The 20,963-nt window shown below is 40.1% G+C and overlaps 2 protein-coding genes and 1 long non-coding RNA gene across 5 annotated transcripts in view; 2 read left to right on the forward strand and 1 right to left on the reverse strand.

Annotated features, from left to right (window-relative positions):
• LOC135439343 (uncharacterized) overlaps positions 1–20,963 on the forward strand; it is a 130,213-nt gene that overhangs the window by 108,916 nt on the left and 334 nt on the right. For all 3 annotated transcript variants that reach the window (XR_010438037.1, XR_010438036.1, XR_010438038.1), the window contains one exon: positions 9,139–10,017. This is a non-coding gene — a long non-coding RNA (uncharacterized LOC135439343). The remainder of the gene's footprint in view (positions 1–9,138; positions 10,018–20,963) is intronic.
• Positions 1–20,963, reverse strand: part of Ddr (discoidin domain-containing receptor 2) — a 140,990-nt gene that overhangs the window by 103,462 nt on the left and 16,565 nt on the right. The window lies entirely within an intron of this gene.
• Positions 12,937–14,206, forward strand: LOC135438918 (uncharacterized). Its single transcript, XM_064697478.1, has 2 exons — positions 12,937–13,039; positions 13,498–14,206. Exons 1-2 carry the CDS (start codon positions 12,937–12,939, stop codon positions 14,142–14,144), a joined length of 750 nt encoding a protein of 249 aa, XP_064553548.1. The 3' UTR covers positions 14,145–14,206.

Here is a 20,963-nt window from a genome sequence, read left to right on the forward strand (position 1 = left end):
AAAGACTGCAACAACGAAGGACCGTGCCAAGTTTTAAGCAGCCAAAATTAAAGTTGGCAAAAGTCTACACGCGATAGTCAAATTTATTGCAGGCACTGTAACTGTTGACATCAGGAGAAAACAGTGAAAGTTGTAGAAATCAAAGGCCAATTCATATTAAATATAAAACCTAAATCAAAGTTGGACTAATTGGGCGAGAGGCTTAAGGTACTTAGATATAGGTTTGGAAAGTTATATTTACTGCCAATCTCTGAAATATTCAAAACATTCGTTCGAATCCCGATGCAATGGGCTGCATCCCACCCCACTAAGACTATGGGCTAAGACTATCTACTATCTACTTGCTTAATAGTTTAAAGTAGATGACTCTAGGAAGAGAACACTCAGAGCAGAATACTTTATAATGATTGTTGTAATCATCACAGAGGACTCGGAACGGTTATTGCAAGGCATAGTTAGTTGAACAAAAGTTGAAAAAACGTATTTGTCTAGTAGGCGCAGAGAAGCTTAGTTGGCTAGTCAACCCAGAAGAGTCAATTTTATCCGTAATTAACTGTTGAATAAATATAACACCAAGCATATTTCTACGATTAATTAAAGAAGGAAGATTAATCATCAGATGTCTACTGGAGTATTACGATAACTGCACACAAGGATCCCAGCTGAAACCACGAAGGCCAAACAACAAGAATTGTTTCGGTACAGATTCAATTGGTGAATAGAAAATTGTGGCGACCAGATACATGAGGCATACTCTAGAATAGGTCGTAGCAGAGATATGAAATGGGTCGTCAAACTCCTTTGATCATCGCTTGATGAAACCCCAAACAATTCTGGCCTTTTTGACCACGGTCGTAACATGAGAGTCGAATTTAATTCTTTAAAAAAGAAGAACGCCTAGATTCATTACATGAAGAAACCATTTGAAGAGGTCTTCTTACCCTGCATTTGGAGTTGTTCGCCTTATGCTTATAGAAATTATTAGCATTTCGACAATTTTAATTTCTTTCTTTTATTAGTATGTAATTAATTAAACTAAACTACATACTTAATTTGACGTACATTAATTATTATACACGCTGCATGAGTGTAGTGTAACTTTTCAGTTAACCAATAATAAATATAATTCCGTAAACTTTTCTGCTTAATGCATATTTAATACAGTTAAAATTACATTTTGCAATTGATATATTTGTTCATTAATTAATTTTATAAAAATGCTTTCCTTTAACCTTTTGGACTCGTTATAAAGTAACTTTACTTTGCTGGAAAAATTATATTTTTATTAAAATGTAAATAATAATAAGTGGATGGTAAATTATTTAATTAGGACTACAATTGAAAATGCTTCATAAGGACTCATTTCTCGTTAGGCTTCACTATAAAGTAGTGTAGAGTAAAAGTATTCACACTCTCATATTATTTCAGTACCATTCATATCGGGGCAATCTCTATTAAAAGCACTTTTTAATTTCTATCATGATAGTTTCCATGTTCGCCATATTCAAAGTCTATGCTTAAGTGTCTCGAAAAAGATCAAAAGCGAGAAAACACAAAGGAAATTTTTTGCAGGCAAGCGGCAAATGCCGACGCGAATTCACTCAAGCAATTAATAAAATGCAAAAAGAAAACCAAAGCTAAGAAAAAAATTCAAATAAAGAAGAAAACTAAACGACAAACGTTGAGGCCGTTTTGCGGCTGTGGCCTGGGTATCTGTTATGGTATCTGTGGCTGCGAGAGTGGAGCCCATAGCAGGGTGATGTTGGGGGCCCCAAACTGGCGCCCACACTTCCTTTCATATGCGAAATGAAAAATTTTACGCCAACTTGACAGTGGAAGTGGCAGCAAAGTTGCAAATGTGCCTTGTTGTTGTCGCACTCGTTGTTGTTATTGTCGCTCTTGGTGTCGTTGTTGTTGCTGCTGCTGTTGTTGTTGTTGTTGTTGTTGTTGTTGTTGTTGTTGGCGGCATAGTCCCAAATAAAAGGCATAAAATTTGCCAGCCGCCACTTGAACACAGAGAGTCGCATAGTTTTTATGGCCACGGGTCGGCCTTTTAATGCGCTCCATGTTCGCAGTAGTTGCAATTGCAATGAAACAGCAGCTGGTCGCTTCGCCAAGGCTCCACTTTGTTGACTTGTAGAAAAGGTGAGGGGGGCCAGCTGGGGAACCGCTATTGGGTTGTTGGTTATCTGTCTGTGGGCTGGCACTGGCACTGGCACTGGCACTGGCACCGTTTCTTCGGTAGCCGCAGTCAAATGCAAATTTTTTTATGTGACGAAAGCGCAACAACAAAAAAAAAACAGATGCGTGAAAAGCGGCGTCGCTTTTCAACGTGATGCGATCTATGGGGCAGGTTCAGGGAAGGCATCGGAGGCGGACATTGGGTCAGAGCATGCAGTTGACAGAGGTCGAAGCGCGTAGCTTGGTAGCCATATGACTGGCAAAGTGCACTCGGTTAGCGATGATGGGCGAGGGGCTGGGGTGTGTCCTCTTCAAGATATGCAAAATGTGTGAAAGATTCAGATGAGATATGATCTTTTAAAATTATTTTATTATAGCAATAATTTAGTTTTATAGCATTTAGATCTAAGCCAGTTGCCTTGTGCTAAGTTTATGACAGACATAAATTTGAATAATATGCAGCGCAATGATGGAAAGGAAAATGCACTTGATTTCCTTCATGCATAGTTAATTAAATTTCTATTATTAGCTAGCTAGTGTTTTACAATTTTAGACATGAATCTTCCAGCCACGTCTATTCCTTAGCAATCCTTGAAATTGAATTTAAAGCCGATCGGATGTTTAACAAAAAAGTTTTGACTAATCCGCTTTCCATGAATTTTTCACACTCACTGGTGGAATGTCCAATAACCTTGTTTTAACATGCACTAACACTAACTGCTACGACTTGGGCTGCGCGTTGATCGCCAATCAGTCAGTTAGTCAGGACTCACAGCTTTATACATAGAGATTATAATTCAGGCAACAAATGCTAGCAAAACATTTAACAATAACCGTCGCCGGCGGAGCGTCAACAGTAGCAGCCGCCACATAGCCCACTGCCCGAAGCAGCTGCAGCTTAACTGCACCACCCGGCCAGGGCTTTAGTTGCAGCTTCTCCCCCGGCTGCACCGCTGATAACGTGCACCATTAACACCCGCAAACAATAACCAAGTCGAAAATTAATTGAAGCCAGCGCCGCAGACGGTCCCTGGCAGGCGTTCGACCGCAAGTTGCCCCGTTCCCAGTCCGCACCGTTGCCTTGCCCCGGCTACACTCTGCACTCTCGCAGACAGACATTGCAGACGCCCTGGCATGTCATTCATTTAGTTTTCTATGCCTGGGCTCCGAGTCCCACAACCCCAAGCTCCACGGCACTTCTCCACACTGCTTTCAGTCTAGCTCCCCGCACCGGCTTTGCCAGCTGCTCGCTGAAGTACCGTTGCCTGCGGCCTGCCCATATTATTTTCGCACTCTCCAAACTGCCGGCCGACTGCCGCCAACTGAGTCACTAAAAAGCGGCATTTTATTTGCACTCCAAGACGCGAGACTCTGCGCCAAAAATTATTACGCGCCCAACAGGCAGCACCAGCAGCCCCACGATGCAATTCAAGTTGTTTCTTTGCCCTAGAACAGGGTATTATTATTTTCTCATAAAATATGTAACACATAGCAGGTGATGTCTGCGACCCCACGCAGTATATATTCTTGATCAGCAGCCGATTTGATTTTATGTTGTAGATGGTACATGTATCGCATACGGTCGGATTTAGTTCCTGTACAAAAAACTTTTTTGCTTTTCAAAATATCTTCACAAAGTTGGCGACGATGATATTGTATTCCTTAACTCTATAGAAACAATCGGCTGTTACTTAAGTGTATGCATAGAAAACTTTGCTGATTTGCCAGATATCTAAACCAAGCTCTACAAATTCTGAGCTTTTCTTTTCTCATTGCAGTACTTGTCTAAAAGGGTATTTGATCTTCGGGTTGCCAAAGAAAGCAGTTCTTTCTCTTTGCTTGTATCTGTTGCTGCTGCTTTTGCTTTCTTTTTGCTGTTGTGTGTTGCCTGGCATTTAATTGCCACATGCAACACATGTTGACGACGCCAACGCCAGCGTCAGCGCAAAAAAGGACAGCTTGGAAAATTAATAGAAAAATATTTTTTAACCATTTTTTAATTTGGGCTTTGTGGGCGGCAAAGAAAAAAAAAATTACAACAAAAGCATTTTATTTTTCGCTTGCTGCAATTTTCCTTGGGTATACAATTTCATCGTAATTGTGGTTAATGTTATGGATATTTTATGTGGGAACTCAAGCGAGACTAAGTAGTCGTCGTCCGGAGTAGGAGGAGAGAAGTGCTAAACGAGAGCAAACAAATGGGTGTAAATTCTAGACAAGATTGTGATAGTATTATTTAAGCGGCCACAACATAATAAAAATAACTTCCTAATTAAAAAAATTATTGAACCAAAAAAAAGTTATTAAATAGTTTCAAGACTAGAACTTTGCGGCTATAAGTAGCTAAAAATAAATTTTATTTAATATTAAATGTAGCATGCGAGTGAGTCTGAGTATTATCCAAGTCCTATTTGAGGCACATTTTTATTCTGATGACATCTGATCACATCATAAGTAAAGCAATTGTCAATTCTTAACCATATTCCTTTTAATATTTATTTTATTTTATTTTTGTATTTCATCCCATGACAAGTGGTTTAATTGCCTTGTTTTCTACGTTTAACAAGTTTTTGTAAAAGCAGCTCACCTTTTGTCGTTATGTATACTAAGTTTAAGCTTTTAAATCTTGTTTAGTTTGCTTTTAACACTTTCCTAGTTGCTGTCTCAATGGCAAACACTTTGTGCAAGTCACATTCTCAATGGGTTTAAGACACGCAGTTCCTAACCAGCTGAAATGACATCCAAGCAAAGTTCAATGCCATCCTGCCATCCTGCCAGCGAATAAATATGCCATAATTTAGCCAAAGCGCAGCTTCAGGGCCAAAAGCTGCCCTTGGTCGGGCCCGGCAGCACCGGGCAGCTCCCCTGGGTCCCTGGCTTGCATACCATTCAATGTCGGGCATAAATTTTCTACCGTGCGCCTCTGTGCAGAGCTAAAAATGTAATAAACAATTTTTTGCCTGGCATTTTTTACTGCAGCGCGTCTGAAAAAATGCAGGCAACGGCCACAGAACAATAGAAAAACCATTTTAGCAATTTTTAACATTTTCTTTAATATATATTTTCCGTGCCAGGCGACGGCGGCAGCGACACAAAAAACACTTTATCATTGGAATGCTGCAAAGTGACGACGACCAAAGAACTGGCAAAAATATTTTTGTATAATGGACGCAGTTTTTTGCCACATGAAAATTAAAAGCTAGCTACTAGAAATACAAGTAGCAAAAATGCATCGACAGTTGAGTGCTCTATAAAAAATAAAAGAATATTGAATAATAGAATTTGTTGGAGGAAAAGTTATATTAATCTTGGCTTAGTATGAGATTATTAGTATTATATTATAGCATTAGGTTATCCTTGGGATAAAATTCAACCCAATTAACAAAAAAAATATTGCAATAATCATTTTTAGAAATGTGCAATGTGAATACATGTTTCTTATGTATAAAGTCGATCCCTGGCCCAAGATGAATTTCTTCCAATAATTGAATAGAACAAATTAAACTGTGAGAATAATATATATCATTTTTAAAGGTAAATAATAGCGATACTTTAATTTGCAATTAATAGTTATTGACAAATAATTATATTATACTGGACTAAATTCCTGAGTACTGTCAGCTACTTGAGTTGCAAATGTGTTTGACCCAAGAATTATACCCCACTGTAAATGTTTTGAAAAGAGCATCTCATGGTCAAAGGCAGCAGACAAGGCTGTAGACGACGATGACGACGACGACGACTAGGACGACTTCGAGTACAACGGAAAGTGCAAAGTGTTGTACCCACAAATTTTTGCATTGTGTTTTTTGTTAATTGCATACAAAAGTCGCACAAGGCGACTGGGTCGCAGAGGTCGTTTTGGGGAGAAAAAAAAATGCATAGAGAAAAAGAAAAATCGTCACATGCGAATATGGCAAACAATTCAACGCCATTGGCTTAGCTTGGGTCTGCCGGACATAGCTCACTCCCCCAAGCAAGCGTCTGTTGGCCAGTTGCAGTTTGCTGTTGTTGTTGTTGTTGCAGTTCGCGTTGGCTAACTTCTTGGCTAAGGTTATGGCTTAGAGAGGGCTCCGTGGCCAGACATTGAAATTAATTGCGCAAAAATTACGCTGCAATTATGCGGCGTCAGAGACGTTTTGTGTTAAAAATTATGGCTCTGGGAATTTTCGCTTTGCCAGCGAAAGTTTTCCGTTTGCCGCCCTGCCTGGCTTATATTTTATGGCCATGTAAATGGCAAACTCTGAAGCCTCATCGTACACATCCTCAACAACGCTGGGCCTGGGGTATAATAATCGCCCTGTGCCAGCGAGTGTGAAGTGTTTGCCTTTTTTTTTTGCGTAGGTTGTGGGGGCCGTGGAAATTGCAGTTGATGATTAGGCGTGAAATATGCGGCGACCATGCCTGCAAAAAAGTGTCCGAAATGTGTCCAAGGGAGTGTTCATTTGAATGGTGAGCTGTTAACGCTCAGCAGATTGATAAAGGGCTAATGCAAGTTGGTAAAGTTAAAATATCGAAAGATATGCGAATTGATTTCATTTGAAGTAGAGTTTTATAGATACATTTATTCTGGCTGCACGGCCGAAAAAATGCTAGTTTTCCCTGCTTTCTCTTTTTGTATAAGCTTTGGGGAAATATAAAACATATTGAAGCACGATTGCAATATATATTTATCTGTTGCTTCCATAATATCTTGAGAGCCTCACTACATATTCATATTGCATATACGGATTACTTTTTTATGAGCATTGAATCTGAATTATTAAAAATAAATCATAACTGTTAGTTACATTTTTCACAACGTGGGCAGCTGAAGTTATCGTTTCAGTTTTTTCTTATATAAAGCTTACATATTTATGTAACATTTTTTCCGTACCCATTTGTGAGCTCGCTGTGCTTACTTTTAACAACCTGGGCTGGCATTACGATTCTGGTGCCATGTCGTTTGCTTTTTGCACAACAATTTCAGCTCATAAAACACAAAAACCTTTGGCCCTAACAGTCATAAATGTGAACGATTCACCGGACGACTGGCAGAAGACTGGCAGCCACTCACCAAAGAGCTGTCAAAATGGCTCCAGGCTGTGACTGTGGTGGGAGTGTGCCGGGAGGCACAACACACACGCCCCCCACGCACATGGGGCTAGAAAAAGATGCCGCCTGTCTGCGGGCGAGGCGATGGCACCTTTGTGGGAGTGGGTGGAGTCGCGACTAGTTAGAAGAGCCAAGTGCCAGGCGAAATTAAAATAAAAATGCATAAATATGAATGATGAAGACATAAAAAGTATAAAAAGCAGAATGCCAGACAGAGCAAAGCGAGTGCTAAAAATTATTTCAATTTCAAGTTGAATGAGTTCGCCGTAAAGTTATAACTTTAACAGTCGTCATAATATTTTGAAATCAAAACTGCACTATAAACTAAAATACTAAATGGAAGTTGCAGCTTGCAGCTTGCAACTTGCAACTTGCAGCTGTATCCGTAGTCGGTGCCCCAGTTGGAGTTTGAGTTGCGACCTGGGGAACTGCGAACTGGGAAATTTGAAGTCGAGTCGCAGCTGGCGTTGACAGTGCCAAAAGAAGGAAGCGTGGAGAATGGGGGCCATTGGCTTGCCTATCCTGACTGGCAGTCGCTGCTGCCAGGCCGTGGTTTAATAGCTTTTCGGGGCAGAGTCGCACAAGAGACACAAGAAACACGCCCACAAATCCAGCCAAGAGTACCAGTTGCTGTTGTTGTTGGAAACGCCTACCTAATCATTTTGCCGTTGACACTTGACACTTGCAAAAGAAATGCGACAACAGCGGGAATGTCTTTGTCTTTGGGCTTTGGGCTTTGGTCTTCGTCTTGCTTTTGCCTTTGCTCCACCCCATTCCGCATACGACATGTTGTACAAGAGCTGTTTTAAAATTTCTTTAATTTTTTTTTCGCCACTTGCCAGATGCGTTTGTCTTTGAAGATCCCGACTAACAAAGTGGCAGCTGAACTGAGTTTTATTCAGAGTGGGTAGTTTGGTTTTATAGATAAACATGTTATAGCACAATTAGATTGCTAAATGTGATTTATTGTTCGTGGGAAGTTCTTGATAGATATGTACATTAAAAAGCTTAGTGGGGGATTAATTAAATGTAGAGATTATTTGATATATTTTAGGGGCCTAATACGATTATAGTTTAGTATAGTATAGTATATAAACTTAAATTAGGTTTCATAATATTATTTTATTTTATTTATATACAGGTAGTAACAAGACTAAAATTGATTAGCAATCAATATTGATGTATTTTCTATTTATAATATAAAGTCAAGTTTTTATGAGTGCGCAACGTGCTGCTTACGGCATTAAAAATATAAATAAATTTCTTAAAAAAAATTGTTTGATATTTAACTTATTTAACTAAAAACGAATCATAAAGTAAACTTACTTATCAGAAATGAGGCATATATAAGAGTAATAGCTGCTGTTATAAATGCAATTCTAAGTAGATGGATAATTTAAATAATGCAAATTAATGTAAACCATTTCCACAAAACGTACTTCGCATACTAAAGGTTTTTCTTGAACTTCCCTGATGTCTTTGTCACAGATACCCTCCCACATCCGCAGATGTTGAGTCAGTCTTTGACAGCGGCGCGTTCTCAGCCTTCCTTGTAATTGATTTGTTGTTTTTTAAATGTGGCGCTCATTGCGCTAAACTCTATAAATTATGCACTCAAGACTGTCTCAGTCCACTGAGGCGTCGCAATTTGGGTGCTGCATGCAAAACGCCAGCCAAATGACGCATGAAAAACAAAATCAATAAGAAACGCGCTAACGTGGCAGGGGTGAAAAACTTTTTCAGAATTGCCAACTCAGAACATTTTTGTGGTCGCTTCAATTCACAAGGTCTGCCTTTTCTATATAAAAATAATAAAAAGAAAACACGCTTATTTAAGCAATAATTTCTTGACGCTCTTTTCAGGTTCGCCTCTTCTTTGGGTTTTCTTTTTTCTTGTTTTTTGATTAATGGTCCCGCTCATAAAGTGACACATTGAAAATTGGAAAGCAAATCAAGCACAAAAAGCAGCCGAAAAGTCGCAAGGCAAACGCATGAAATCAGCACAAAAATAAATAAATAATAAAAGGCAAGGGCGAGCGGGCGAACGGGCCAAGGAAATTGTTGCTAAAAGTGTAAAAACTCGAGCCTCTGCCCAAAAGGTCGTCAAAGTGAAAAATTCGATAAACGAAAATGGACAACGCCAGCAAAAGCAGCGACTGCGACGGCGACGGCGACTGCGATGGCGACTGCGAAGTTGAGAGCAACAATGGCGCAGCGCACGAATTGAAACGGAAATCCTTATTGAACTAGAGTGATCCTGAGGGGGCTGGGCCTGGAGGAGCAGGAAGCTGAACGGCGCGCAAGAATCGCCGGCCGCGCTGCTGCGTTCGCAAACCGGAAAAGCATGCTGCCGAAAATTTGTGCTGAGTGGCAGCTGAGAGCTTCTCCGGCTGCTCCTGCTGCTGCTGCTGCTTGGAGGCTCCGGCGTTGTTCTGCTGCTGTCCAGCGGCGGATGCCTAATGGCAACGCGACACAAAACACAGACGCACACACGCAACGCGCCGGAAATGGCTGGAAATGCCCTTTTCCAAGGCGACTTGGCCATATCGAGGCAGCAAATGTCACTCAAGCAGCAGTTGCAGAGACGCAAATGTATCATTGGCAAGAGGAGAAATCATTTTAAAGCACATACTTGGAGGCCTTTTATCAATGGCATGCTCATATCCATTTCTGCAAACGTTTAACATTTATTCATTCAATCATATCCACTGTGGATGCACTATGTGCCCTACATATTTTAAGGTGAGTGTATGCAGCTTTTTAAATACATTGTTTGATTATAACTTAGATCCTCGCCAAAATATTTTGATAATTTGTATTTAGATTTCAACAGTTACTTTGACCATAAACAATTGATTCCAGTATTGGCAAAGTTTAAAGTGTTATAAAATACATAAAATTCAGAGTTGATCTTTGCAAATTCTGTCTTTTGTCTTCTCGGGGATTCGAACTCCTAACAACTCAGTTTGCCGTCTACGCTACTCAATTGACTCAGACCATTTTGTCAGTCCTCCCTTATCGAGGTTTTATTTTTTGGTTGTGGGTCGAAAAAGCGCCCATATTGAACTCGACTATTTGGAAATATTGCTTAACCTCCATTTAAGCCAGCTATTTGGGCTGTTGTGTGTTATAAATCAGTCCTTATATACTTTTATCTTGTCCTTGCCAATGTGGTGTCTTCAGAGCTCCAGTGACCGCCTGCAGTTTTCAGCAGATTAACACGTTCGGCTCTGGACGGTAGCCACAACAACTTTAATTAAGAGCCAGACTGAAAGCACAGTTAGTGCCAAAGCCTACCACAAAAAACACTTGTTAGCCAAGTTGCTGCTGCTGCTGCTGCTGTTGCTGCCAAAACAAATGCAAAGCCCCAATTGAGATGAGGTTTTTGAGCACACACACCCACTTGTGTCCAGTCGTCGGGCCAATCTGTCTTAACTGCCAATTTGCGTAAAAATGCTGGCACACATGCAAAATAGGCCAGGCACGAGACGAAGCCAGGTTGGGCAGGTGCTGGATGTGCTGATTTTTCATTTAATATCCCAAAAAGGGAAGCTCTGTGCCACTTCCTTCAGCCCGTCTCCTTCTCTGTGTACATGTGTGTGCGTGTGTGTGTATGAATTGGCACCTCGTGAGGCAGTTGGACACATGGCGCCCGTAGTTTTAAGCATAACGAATTGGATTGTCATGCCAATCGATAAATATTTGCACATGGCCTGCTACAACGAGGCGCCTCTTAATGTGGGCTAAGTGGCTGGCCTGGCCTGGCATGAAGCAACTGCAGCCCAACAAAGCTACAACACTGCCACATGGCGTGGCTAGCATATTAGCCCACACAAAACTGCCAAAACAGTAGCAAAAAAGAGAGAGAGAGAGAGAGAGACAGACAGAGAGAGCGAGAAAGCCTTTGGTCAATATTAAACGACAGCACTCGGAGCGTGCCCTGTGCGGGCCACCCAACAAAAGGATGTGCTCTCGCCCAGTCCTTGCAGCGTTTGCCAAATAGAATTTAAATCTGTTAAATCCTCGTACATGACAGTTTTCTGTGTTGAATTTGTCTTTGCTTCAATTGTTGCTATACTTTTTTTGCTGCTGGCAGTCTGGCCAAGGCAGAGCTATATATGGAGAGAGAGAGAGAGGAAGTGAGGGGGAGAGAGATCTCCTTGTACCAGTCCTTCCAACTTTCAGAGGATTTCATCTTTTAAGCTTTCGCTGGTGTCTTTGGTGTGGTCTCGAGGTGATTTTGATTGAGTGCGATTTGTACTTTGTGTTGCCTACGTGTTTTGGTTTTTTAAATAATATTTACCTCATGTGTGGCGGTATTTTTTTTATTTTTTTATGTGTATCTAGGATTTATTGTTGCCTCTGGTCCCTGATTGCAAAGGATGACGTCGGCTTTCACTTTTATTAGTCGTATATGGCAACGGATATTGTTTGATATTATTTGCTGTTTGCCATTTACTTTTTAGTTGGTGAAGCTTTTACATTGCCAAGTTAGTATTTACTCAGCCGTAAGAAAGGAAATGGATTTATTATGGGGACAACGTACAAGAAAATTGATATGGGACGCACAGCAGGAGATTGCAAACTAATGTTTGGGTTGTTAAACAAAATAAAAAGACTTTGTAACATATCTGTAAGAGTATAGCCAAAATATATATCAAACCATTAACTATTTGGCGACGATGATTTTGGAATTTGTGAAACATTGGATAAACGAAAACCATTTCTTCTTTTTGAATAGACAATGGCAATTCAGAGAAAAGTGTAGGTATGTAGAACTTGCACATAAAAATTGATCAAAAGCCTTTTCTTTTATAATATGCCCCAACATTTATAACAATTTGCACTAGTCTAAATGTTTTTAGTGGTAATAAAATCATCTTCAACTATCGTTAAACAAAATCGCCCTACTTCGAAATATAAAGCACCATTTCAACTGCCACTTTCAAATTAATGTTTGGCATGTGTCATGGAATGGCCGCAGCCTCAACTTTGGTGAAACATTCTTGCGTCTAAATAGAATCACATGCGGGCCAATCTTACGCACCTTTCGAAAACTTCAGATGCGAGACAGAATTTCCCAAGTTCAATGTACACAGCGCGACGTTAAAGGCCAATGGCCTTTTGCCGGCCTGCAAATTATCCAGGCGGCCTACAATTGCAGGCCATAAATATCTGATCTACTCGTAAACTAAACAAATTAGCGCCCGCTGTTGGCCCGAGGCAGACACACATATACACACACACACACGCACTATCAACTTAATGCTAAATCGATCATGAAAGCGGCCAAATGCAAAACATAAACATAAGCTCGGTCAAAGAGTTGCGCTAAAAGAATAAAAGTATTGTGAGACAGTCCAGTTCCGAAACATTTTACGATTGCAATAAACAGACAAAGCAGCAGCAGACATTGCTTTGAAATTGATTTACGAGGCGATAATATTAACAAGCATTCGGCTCAATAGATCATCCATCGAATTAGCACTTGACGCCTGGGCGAAACGATTACAGCGAAATGGCACTAAAACGGGAAAACACTTAGAAAGCAGGCAGTGTGTGTGAGGTTCTACGTGTTACAGTTACACACGCAGGTGCTATATAAGCCCCTTGTGATCGTCTTTAGGAGCACAGTCATCATCACCCACTGAAGCTACCAAGATGTTTAAGCATTCTCTTTCAAGTCTCTTGCTCCTAGCTGCCTGCATGGCCATCGACGCTGCCAGTCACATCAGCTCCGGAGAAGCCTCTGGACATAATGCTGGTGAGTTAAAGGAGCAAACTCTGGCTGGGATTAAACAGAAAACAGAGCTGGATTATTAAAGCAACATTGGATTCGTGTATGGATATACTTCTAAAAGTCGATCCTGAATACCTGATCGTTTGAGTACAATTGAGACTCTTTAGACTGGAACCCTGGCCCCCTAAATACATAGGGCACTATTCAGCGCCATTTACTAGCCAGAAACATAATCATCAATCCAGAGAATAAAGAAAGATATTGAGAAACAATAGAATTAAAGATTAAAAAGTTTGTGGATTCAGTTTCAAATGATATCGTTAGGTAGATGGTTCGTAAAAGTTGATCAACATTTTCTTTCAATTTCCAACTTTAATTGGTTAGATAAAAGAATTTTTTTTTGGTTGTACTTCCAGTTGTGTTTTATACAAATTAATTTTTCTTTCCATTGCCTTTCTTCATCCTTTTCCTTTCTTGAACAGCACTTTCTGCGATTCAGCCACGTCTACTGCTTTGGAACAGACGCTCTGAAAACAAACCGCAACAACCGATCGTCATTGTGCAGCAACCCAATTCGGATGAATCCGACAGGCATAATCATCGTCGTCCCTACTATCCCGACTACTATCCATACCCGTACCCACCGACACCACAGCGTCCACCCTTCCAGATTCCTGGACTCAACGACTATTTCGGTGGAGGTGGAGGACCCTCGATTATCATCATCAACCCGAATAATGTGCAGAATCTTACGTCACCAGCTGCGGGCACTACTACCGGCAGAAATGGTGGCTTGCGTCGCAATGCCGTTCCTATTATTGATCTACTACAGGGTCTTAATGTCCAGGAGGATGATACGGATGTGATCAATGCAGCGGAGAATGAGTCGGAGACAGCAGCAGCAGCAGCTGCAATGGCCGCTGCCCAAGCGCCACTGGCCCAATATGGCGCTGAGGAGCGTGACGAGGATCTGGCCGAGGATGAGCTGGCGCTGCTGGAGCGGCAGGCAGCTCGTGGCCTAAGCACCAAGCACTTGCTCTCGCTTCTGCTGCAGAACAAGCGACGCAGGCACTTCCAGGAGGCTGCTGCCGGCATTTACCTGAGGAACTACAATCAGAATCGAAAGTGAGACCAGTAAGCGGCGAGTGATTTTTGTTTTCCGCAGTTGAGAATCGAAGGCAAATAAATTGAAATTATAAAAGGCAAAATCCAAGCCAAAAAGCAAAAACCCAACTCCTCTCTCCTCTATTTGTCTTCATTATGCCGTTTGCCGTGGTGTGCACTTTATCATAGCTCCCCGGAGAAATCTAAGCTGAGTTGTTTCTCGTTGCCAGCGCTGTTTCTCCTTGTCTCAGCAGTTTGGCTTTGTTTGCTCCGTTCCACGTACCCCATGCATACATATATTTTTCTCTATTTTTTTTTTGGCCAACATTTGGAGAGAATTCGCATTCTAGTTTCCAAGCAGTCGCAGCACAAAAATAATCTGCAACTGCAGTTGAAATATTTATTTGCAATTCCCCAAACTAACGTGTGCAGCTACCTTTCTCTCTCTTTATTTTCCTCTGATTCAAAATATAGCCACACGGTAACCACAGCAGGTAGCTAAGAAATGGTATAGGACAGCATTGGGCTCATTTCGCACTGGTGCGGCTTGGAGAAACAAAAAGTTGTGCGTTTCGAGTCGTAGCTGCTGCATTTATTGTTTCAGGCTCAAAACTTTCAGAGCCAAAAAAAAGGACGAAGCTAGCTTTATAAATTGTTGTGCATAAAACACAAGTTTGTATTTGTCTTTTTTCTATATCCAACGGCCAGCATAAGTCCATCATAAATACAATAAAGTCAATGAAGTTACGTCTGAGAGGCCAATTGGTTTTTTTTTTTCGGTTTAAATAAAACATATTTCATATATATATGAAAAGGCTACGTATCAATATAAGATTATACTTGTTAAATGGGCAAAAAGAGCGGCAAGCCGTGCGGGCCGGGAACCGAACTAGCCATATTTTCAAATACAAAGAAAATAAAAATTTTATTAGACTTCAATTAAAATTTTTAAACTTGAATAACTAATATTAAGCTGTTCGCTTCGATGCCAATGTAGACTTTTTCTTAAATAATTAATAATTTAAACAAGGCGTAATTTCCAAAAACTATAATATAAATAGAAGCTGCTTCTATATTCAGCTTGTCGTAGCAATAGCTTTCGACTATGTTCTTACAAACGTCGTGTCTCATTGTCAAAGCTTTAACTTGTTGCGAATTATAAGCTTCAAGCAACGATAGCGGCAAAGCGGACATTCTTAAGTCCATTTTCGGAATATATATAAATACAGACTATCTTATAAATGTCAACTATATCTTTGAATATGTAAATATGTGTCAATGAGAATATTTTTCCGTACTATAACTATTTTGTATGTGAAAAAGAGATTTCCAGATTGTAATACACAAGTAATCCAAAATGTGTTCACTATTATTTTTTCACCTTATTTTTTGTTTGCATAAAGCTCACATTAGATTAGACATTATATTACCCAGTAGTTCGTCTGTTAAGCACAAAACTTTGTAGACTTTGTTAAAAGGGCATTAAAGCTGAGGCATATTTTGCAGACGGCATAAACTTTTAGCCAGACAATCACGAGTTGTGGCTGTCGCAGTTGCTAAAGGCAGTATTGGACGCAGAAGCTCCGAAGCAATGCAAGGCTCGAATTCCTGCAGCTCAGCTCAGTAGTTGCCCATTTCACTGGTGCGCCGCTTCGCATCGCAACTTTAGATACGAGCAGAGCGCTTACAAAAACAAAGTGGAGCACAAAAAATGGCAGCCCACCTGCTGCCAGCCAGGAGCCAGAAGCTCGAAACCAGCTATTCTAGCTGTCTAGCAACTCCTTTGGCAGCCTTTTTATTTTTTTCCTACAGCCCCTGCACACGGATACGAGCACGGACACGGTCGCTCGGTGCTGCCTGCTGTCGTTTGTTGCATGTCCTGCGGCGGCCGAACTTGTTTGAAATTTGACGTGTGTAGTTTGCTGTCCTGGCGGGTGCGGGTGCGGGTGAGGGTTAGGTGCTAGCGCTGCTAGGAGCAGATAGCTGCCAGTTGCTGGAAGCCGGGCGCTGCTCCAAAGCTGCACTTATTTTTGCAAATTTATATGCAAGCTGCAGCGGCAGCACGAAAAATGTTCGTTTCAATTTCGCTTTTTTGCTCGGCTTCGCTTAACAAATTGATGAATGTCTCGTCGCTGTGCTTGGCTGGGCAAGGCCAGAAAGAAAGCAGGAGGCGGTGGCACTGTTGGGTTGGGTTTGGTTGGGCTTTTTTGGGGGCATTCGGTTGGGCCAGTCGACTGGCCAACTTTAGTAAGATGAATGTTTGCCCAGGCAAATGACAGGCAGCGAGTGCCTTCCATCTTGATTTTTGAGTGCATAATGACAGGAGGAGCCCTGGCGCACTGGCCAGCCATGTAATTGGTTAGCACCGACGTCGTCTACGGCTCTTAAAGTGCTGCTCGAAGTGCTGTCAGTGCCAGGCAAAAGACCAGCTAGCACATATACACCAAAAAAAAGAAAAACAACAACGAAAATAGTGGAGCATCAAAGGCAACCGGATAAGCGTTGCCGGTGCTGGTGGAGGCGTCATCATCATCTCAGTCCTCATCGCCGCCGTCATGGCCGTCGTCGTCGTCGTCGTGGTCGTGGTTTGTCTCGGTTTGCAATTTCACAAATGGATTTGTTGTAATTTCTTTTGCCACAGCACCTGATGCTCACACAGCGACAGATAGAAAGATAGACAGACAGACGGACGTAGGGACATTCAGACAGTGCAAACAGAAAACGGCGAAAAAAAAATCACACACAAAATATAAACACAATGTGGAAATAGGAAATAACAAAAAAGGCAAACTGCGCGCGCGCTCTCCAAACTTTGGAAACTTTTACATTTTACACATTTTCACATATGAAAATATTTTTTGCAAGTTTTTATCACTACCCCAAAGACCCACCCAGCCGAGCACCTCAGCACCACACAAAACATTTATGGGATTTGTGTTTGCCAGACATGTTTGCATTTTGTATATGCGATATGTTTGAAAATCCCATTTCTGCCATTGCGAGGTGGCAACGGGTACGGATTTTGGTTCGAGGGGCAGCTGCCCAGCTTCTCGTTCAGGATATGCATAACATAGGGACTTGTACTTTGTCTATTTTTTGTTTCGTTTTATTTTTATTTTTTGCCCTGATCAGGGAAGGCTTAAAGTTAACAAAGCAAAGGGGGAATGAGATCTAACTGGTTAAAAAAACAAAAAAAGAAAGTATGATAAGCATTCCGTATTATCGCTTTGAAAGTTTGTGAAGCCTTACATATGCCTAGCTTCTGTTAAATATATTCATATATTTACAATAGTTAAAAATATAAATTGTCTGTTTATATTATGCTTACACATTTTGCATTTGTGTTAATAATTACTTTGAAAGTTTTGTACTAATAAAAAAACTTTCAATGATTAAAACATGTATTTATATATTTACACATTTAAAGTTTCTCATTTTCACAACATGGAGTAGGACGATACAAATTTTTTTAAAATGAATCGAATTTAACAATGCGAAAATAATTTTTCCTATATAAATTATGAGTAAATATATAAAAAGATTAAAGAAAACTTAATCTCTTGCAAGTGTAAAAAGTATTTGTTTTATTTTTTAATATTATTATTTATTGTATTTTAACTTCAATAGTTCTAGGCGCTTACCTCAGAGTTAACATAGACATTTTTAATAACATTTTTATAAGACATTAACATATTTGTTTTATGTAAACTTGTTTTATGTACTAAATGTTTCGACTAAAGTAAAGAAAATGTAATATATTATCACTTTTTGGCAAAGAATACATTCAGTAATCAAACTGTTAAACTAAAACGGAGCCGATCGTTACGGTACTATCTTTCTAATTGTCTACGCAATCTTGATGATCATCCCGACTGTCTAACAGATGATATATGAACAAGTTGCGTGCCAGTTAAATTTCGCACATTTTCAATGGCTGCGTGCTTGTCAGAGGGAACTCGGAAAATGTTGAATAAATATTTATTATTAATATGAGACCCGCCAAAAACTTTGCAGCCATAATGACCACAACTGACCATAGCAAACACTTGGGCAAGCCGCCCTCCCCCCCTCCGCACCCAGCAGTTGCTTCCGCAATGTTGTTGTTGTCGTCTGTTTTACAAATGACTTTCGTTCACGTTAGCGTCGTCGACGACGTCGCCAACTTAAGTCATAATTTTCCATCATAATTTTCTATTTTCCTATTTATTATGTCCAAAGTTTTGTTGTTGTGCCACGTCCTTGTTGTAGTTCAGCTTGATTAGTTTCTTACTGTCTCGCTCCCCTTCTTCCCCTTGCATTCTCTCGCTCTCTCTCTCTTTCTGACCAAGCCCGCACGTCGCCATATTATATTGTATTTAGCTTGCCAAGTTAATGCCACTATAAGCAAATTGAGGTTATGTTGATTCTGTTTAGTGCTTTCGCTTTATTGTTGTTCTATCGTTTTTGCCCGTGATTTCGCTTCGTTCCACTATTTGCCTGATTGATGCGCCAGATAGATTGTTGATTGAGTGCTGAATGCTACAGTTTGAGATATGAATGGTGTTTTTTTACTTTATGGGGTTTACTTTGCCATTAAAAAGACCAATGGGAACTGATTTAAGCCATTCTATAGTTCTTTTACAATATATTGGAGCTTATAGATTGATAGAAGACATGATAAACTTATATAGGTGGAAGTAGTAAAGAGTGGAAGAGGTTTTAATTATATTATTTTGTGGGTGTTTAGATTTTAAATCTAGTTTTTTATATGGAAATTGACCTTCTACAGATTGTATTTTAGTAGAATGTATTATTATAATTTAAATTGCATATTTTAAAATAACTTGTTTTTATACCCTAGTTTTATTATTATAAAGGGTATTATAATTTTATCATGAAATGTTTAACGCATAGAAGTAGAGATCTGCGAACCCATAAAGTATATATATTCTATGTTAGCATCAACAGACGATTTGATCTAGCCACGTCCGTCTGTCTGTTTCTATACGAACAAGTCTCTCAGTTTTAAATCAATCGTCTTGGAACTTTGCATAGCTCCGTCATATCATATAGCTGTCATAGGAACAATCGGTCTAAAAGTAGGTTTTTGTATGAAACAATTTTTTGTTTATCATATAGCTGCCTTAACAACGATTAGTCAAAACGTTGTCTCCGATAAGAAAATCATTTTTACCTTGTTTGAATTTAAGATAACTTGACCAAACTAAATCTTATCAGCATTGGACCACTATATCATATAGCTGATATAGGAAAGATCGGTGTATCAGTAGGTTCTTATAAGACAAAATATTCTGTTTTCAAAGATATTTCAACAAACTCAGCATTTTTGAGCTGCACAATGCTCACATATCTGCATAAGGGAAATGTCTACAAGGGAATTTAATTTTCGGCGTGCCAAATATATCCTTACTTTTTTCTTTTTACATAGGTGACAGATATTATTTTACTAATTAATATCTCGATCGATTAATTCATCCAATTAATAGTAATACATAGTAATACATGTATAGCTAATTTCAATACTAACAGATATTAATATAAATAGACAAACTTACTTGTTCTATAATAAGTATAAAGCTTATACGCGAACGGCAACTCTTTCAGTTTGCAATGACATTACCATAAACAAGAGGGGAAAAAAACAGTTTTCAACCAAAAACCGAAGAAACTATAACCGAATGCTCGCCCACACAATGGCAATAAAATTATATAGAAATCACCGAGGGCGCACAATAAATTCCAAACTCAAAATGAAATGTGCCGCCAACTGGCAACAACATTATGTCAAGTGTGCATGCAGGCGACACCTGCAACAGAAATCGGGGCGGGACGAACAAAAAAAAAATGTATATATGTATATATGGAATCGGGGCTCAACTGCGGAAGCAATGTATTTGGGTGGTACCCGCGCTTTGTAGGCTGCTCCGATTACAGGCAAAAAAAAAAAAGAAAAGAAAATCAGAAGAAACAAAAAATATATATATGTATATAGATAAAAAACAACTGGAAAAAAATCGAATAATGTTTGGCGCATTTTACACTTTGATGTGCCATGGCGCATTTTGTGTGCTATTTTTAAACGTTTGCAGCATTCGCACAGCAGGTGGTGTGCCTGTGCCTGTGCATGGGTCTCGGGTCTATGAAGTACCGACCCAGGAACGTGACCAACTAGCCATGTTGACAATGTTAAGGCGCACATTGGCTGCGTCCACTTAAAACTGTCAATAAATCAAAGAACATTTGTCATGCACACGCCCGAAACGTTGCCTCAACGTTTGCCAATCCACAGACTGAGATCCCAGTGCCCAGACCCCAGACCCATGCCCGCAGTTTCGAGCAAGTGCTGAAATACCTGACAGTCGTTCTTTGGCATTATACCTGTTGCGCAGGCGCCGCTCAGCACTGTTTATGAGGGTGCTGGCTGTTCAGTTGTTGTTCTTGAAGCTCGCCTCAATTGATTAGATTAACGGCCAGAGATAACAACTGGCAACTCGCAACTGGCATCTGGCGGCTGGGCAACAACTGCTACAGTTTTGTTACTGACCACAGAGCACAGCAGATAGTTCCCATAGTCCCATTGCCGGTCTGGCTCGGCCTCTGCCATCCATGACGTCCACTGCAGACACATAAATCATTTTTGTTTATTAATATCTTTTGGGTTTGCCTTCGACTGTCCACTTCTTTATTTTGGCAAGTTTGTTTTGTTAGTTTTCAAAATCGATTTACAAATTTATATGCAGCTCTCCATAAACTGTGGATACTGCGCAGTTTTATTATTGTGCCTCTTGTCTGGGTTTCTTCTTGAAGAACATAAAAAACGGTTTTAAAAGGAACAACATGCAGA

This window comes from Drosophila montana, unplaced genomic scaffold (genome assembly GCF_035044405.1).
Source record: "Drosophila montana isolate Dmon_TW-CO22-7 unplaced genomic scaffold, ASM3504440v1 contig_402_1, whole genome shotgun sequence".
NCBI classification, from domain to species: domain Eukaryota; kingdom Metazoa; phylum Arthropoda; class Insecta; order Diptera; family Drosophilidae; genus Drosophila; species Drosophila montana.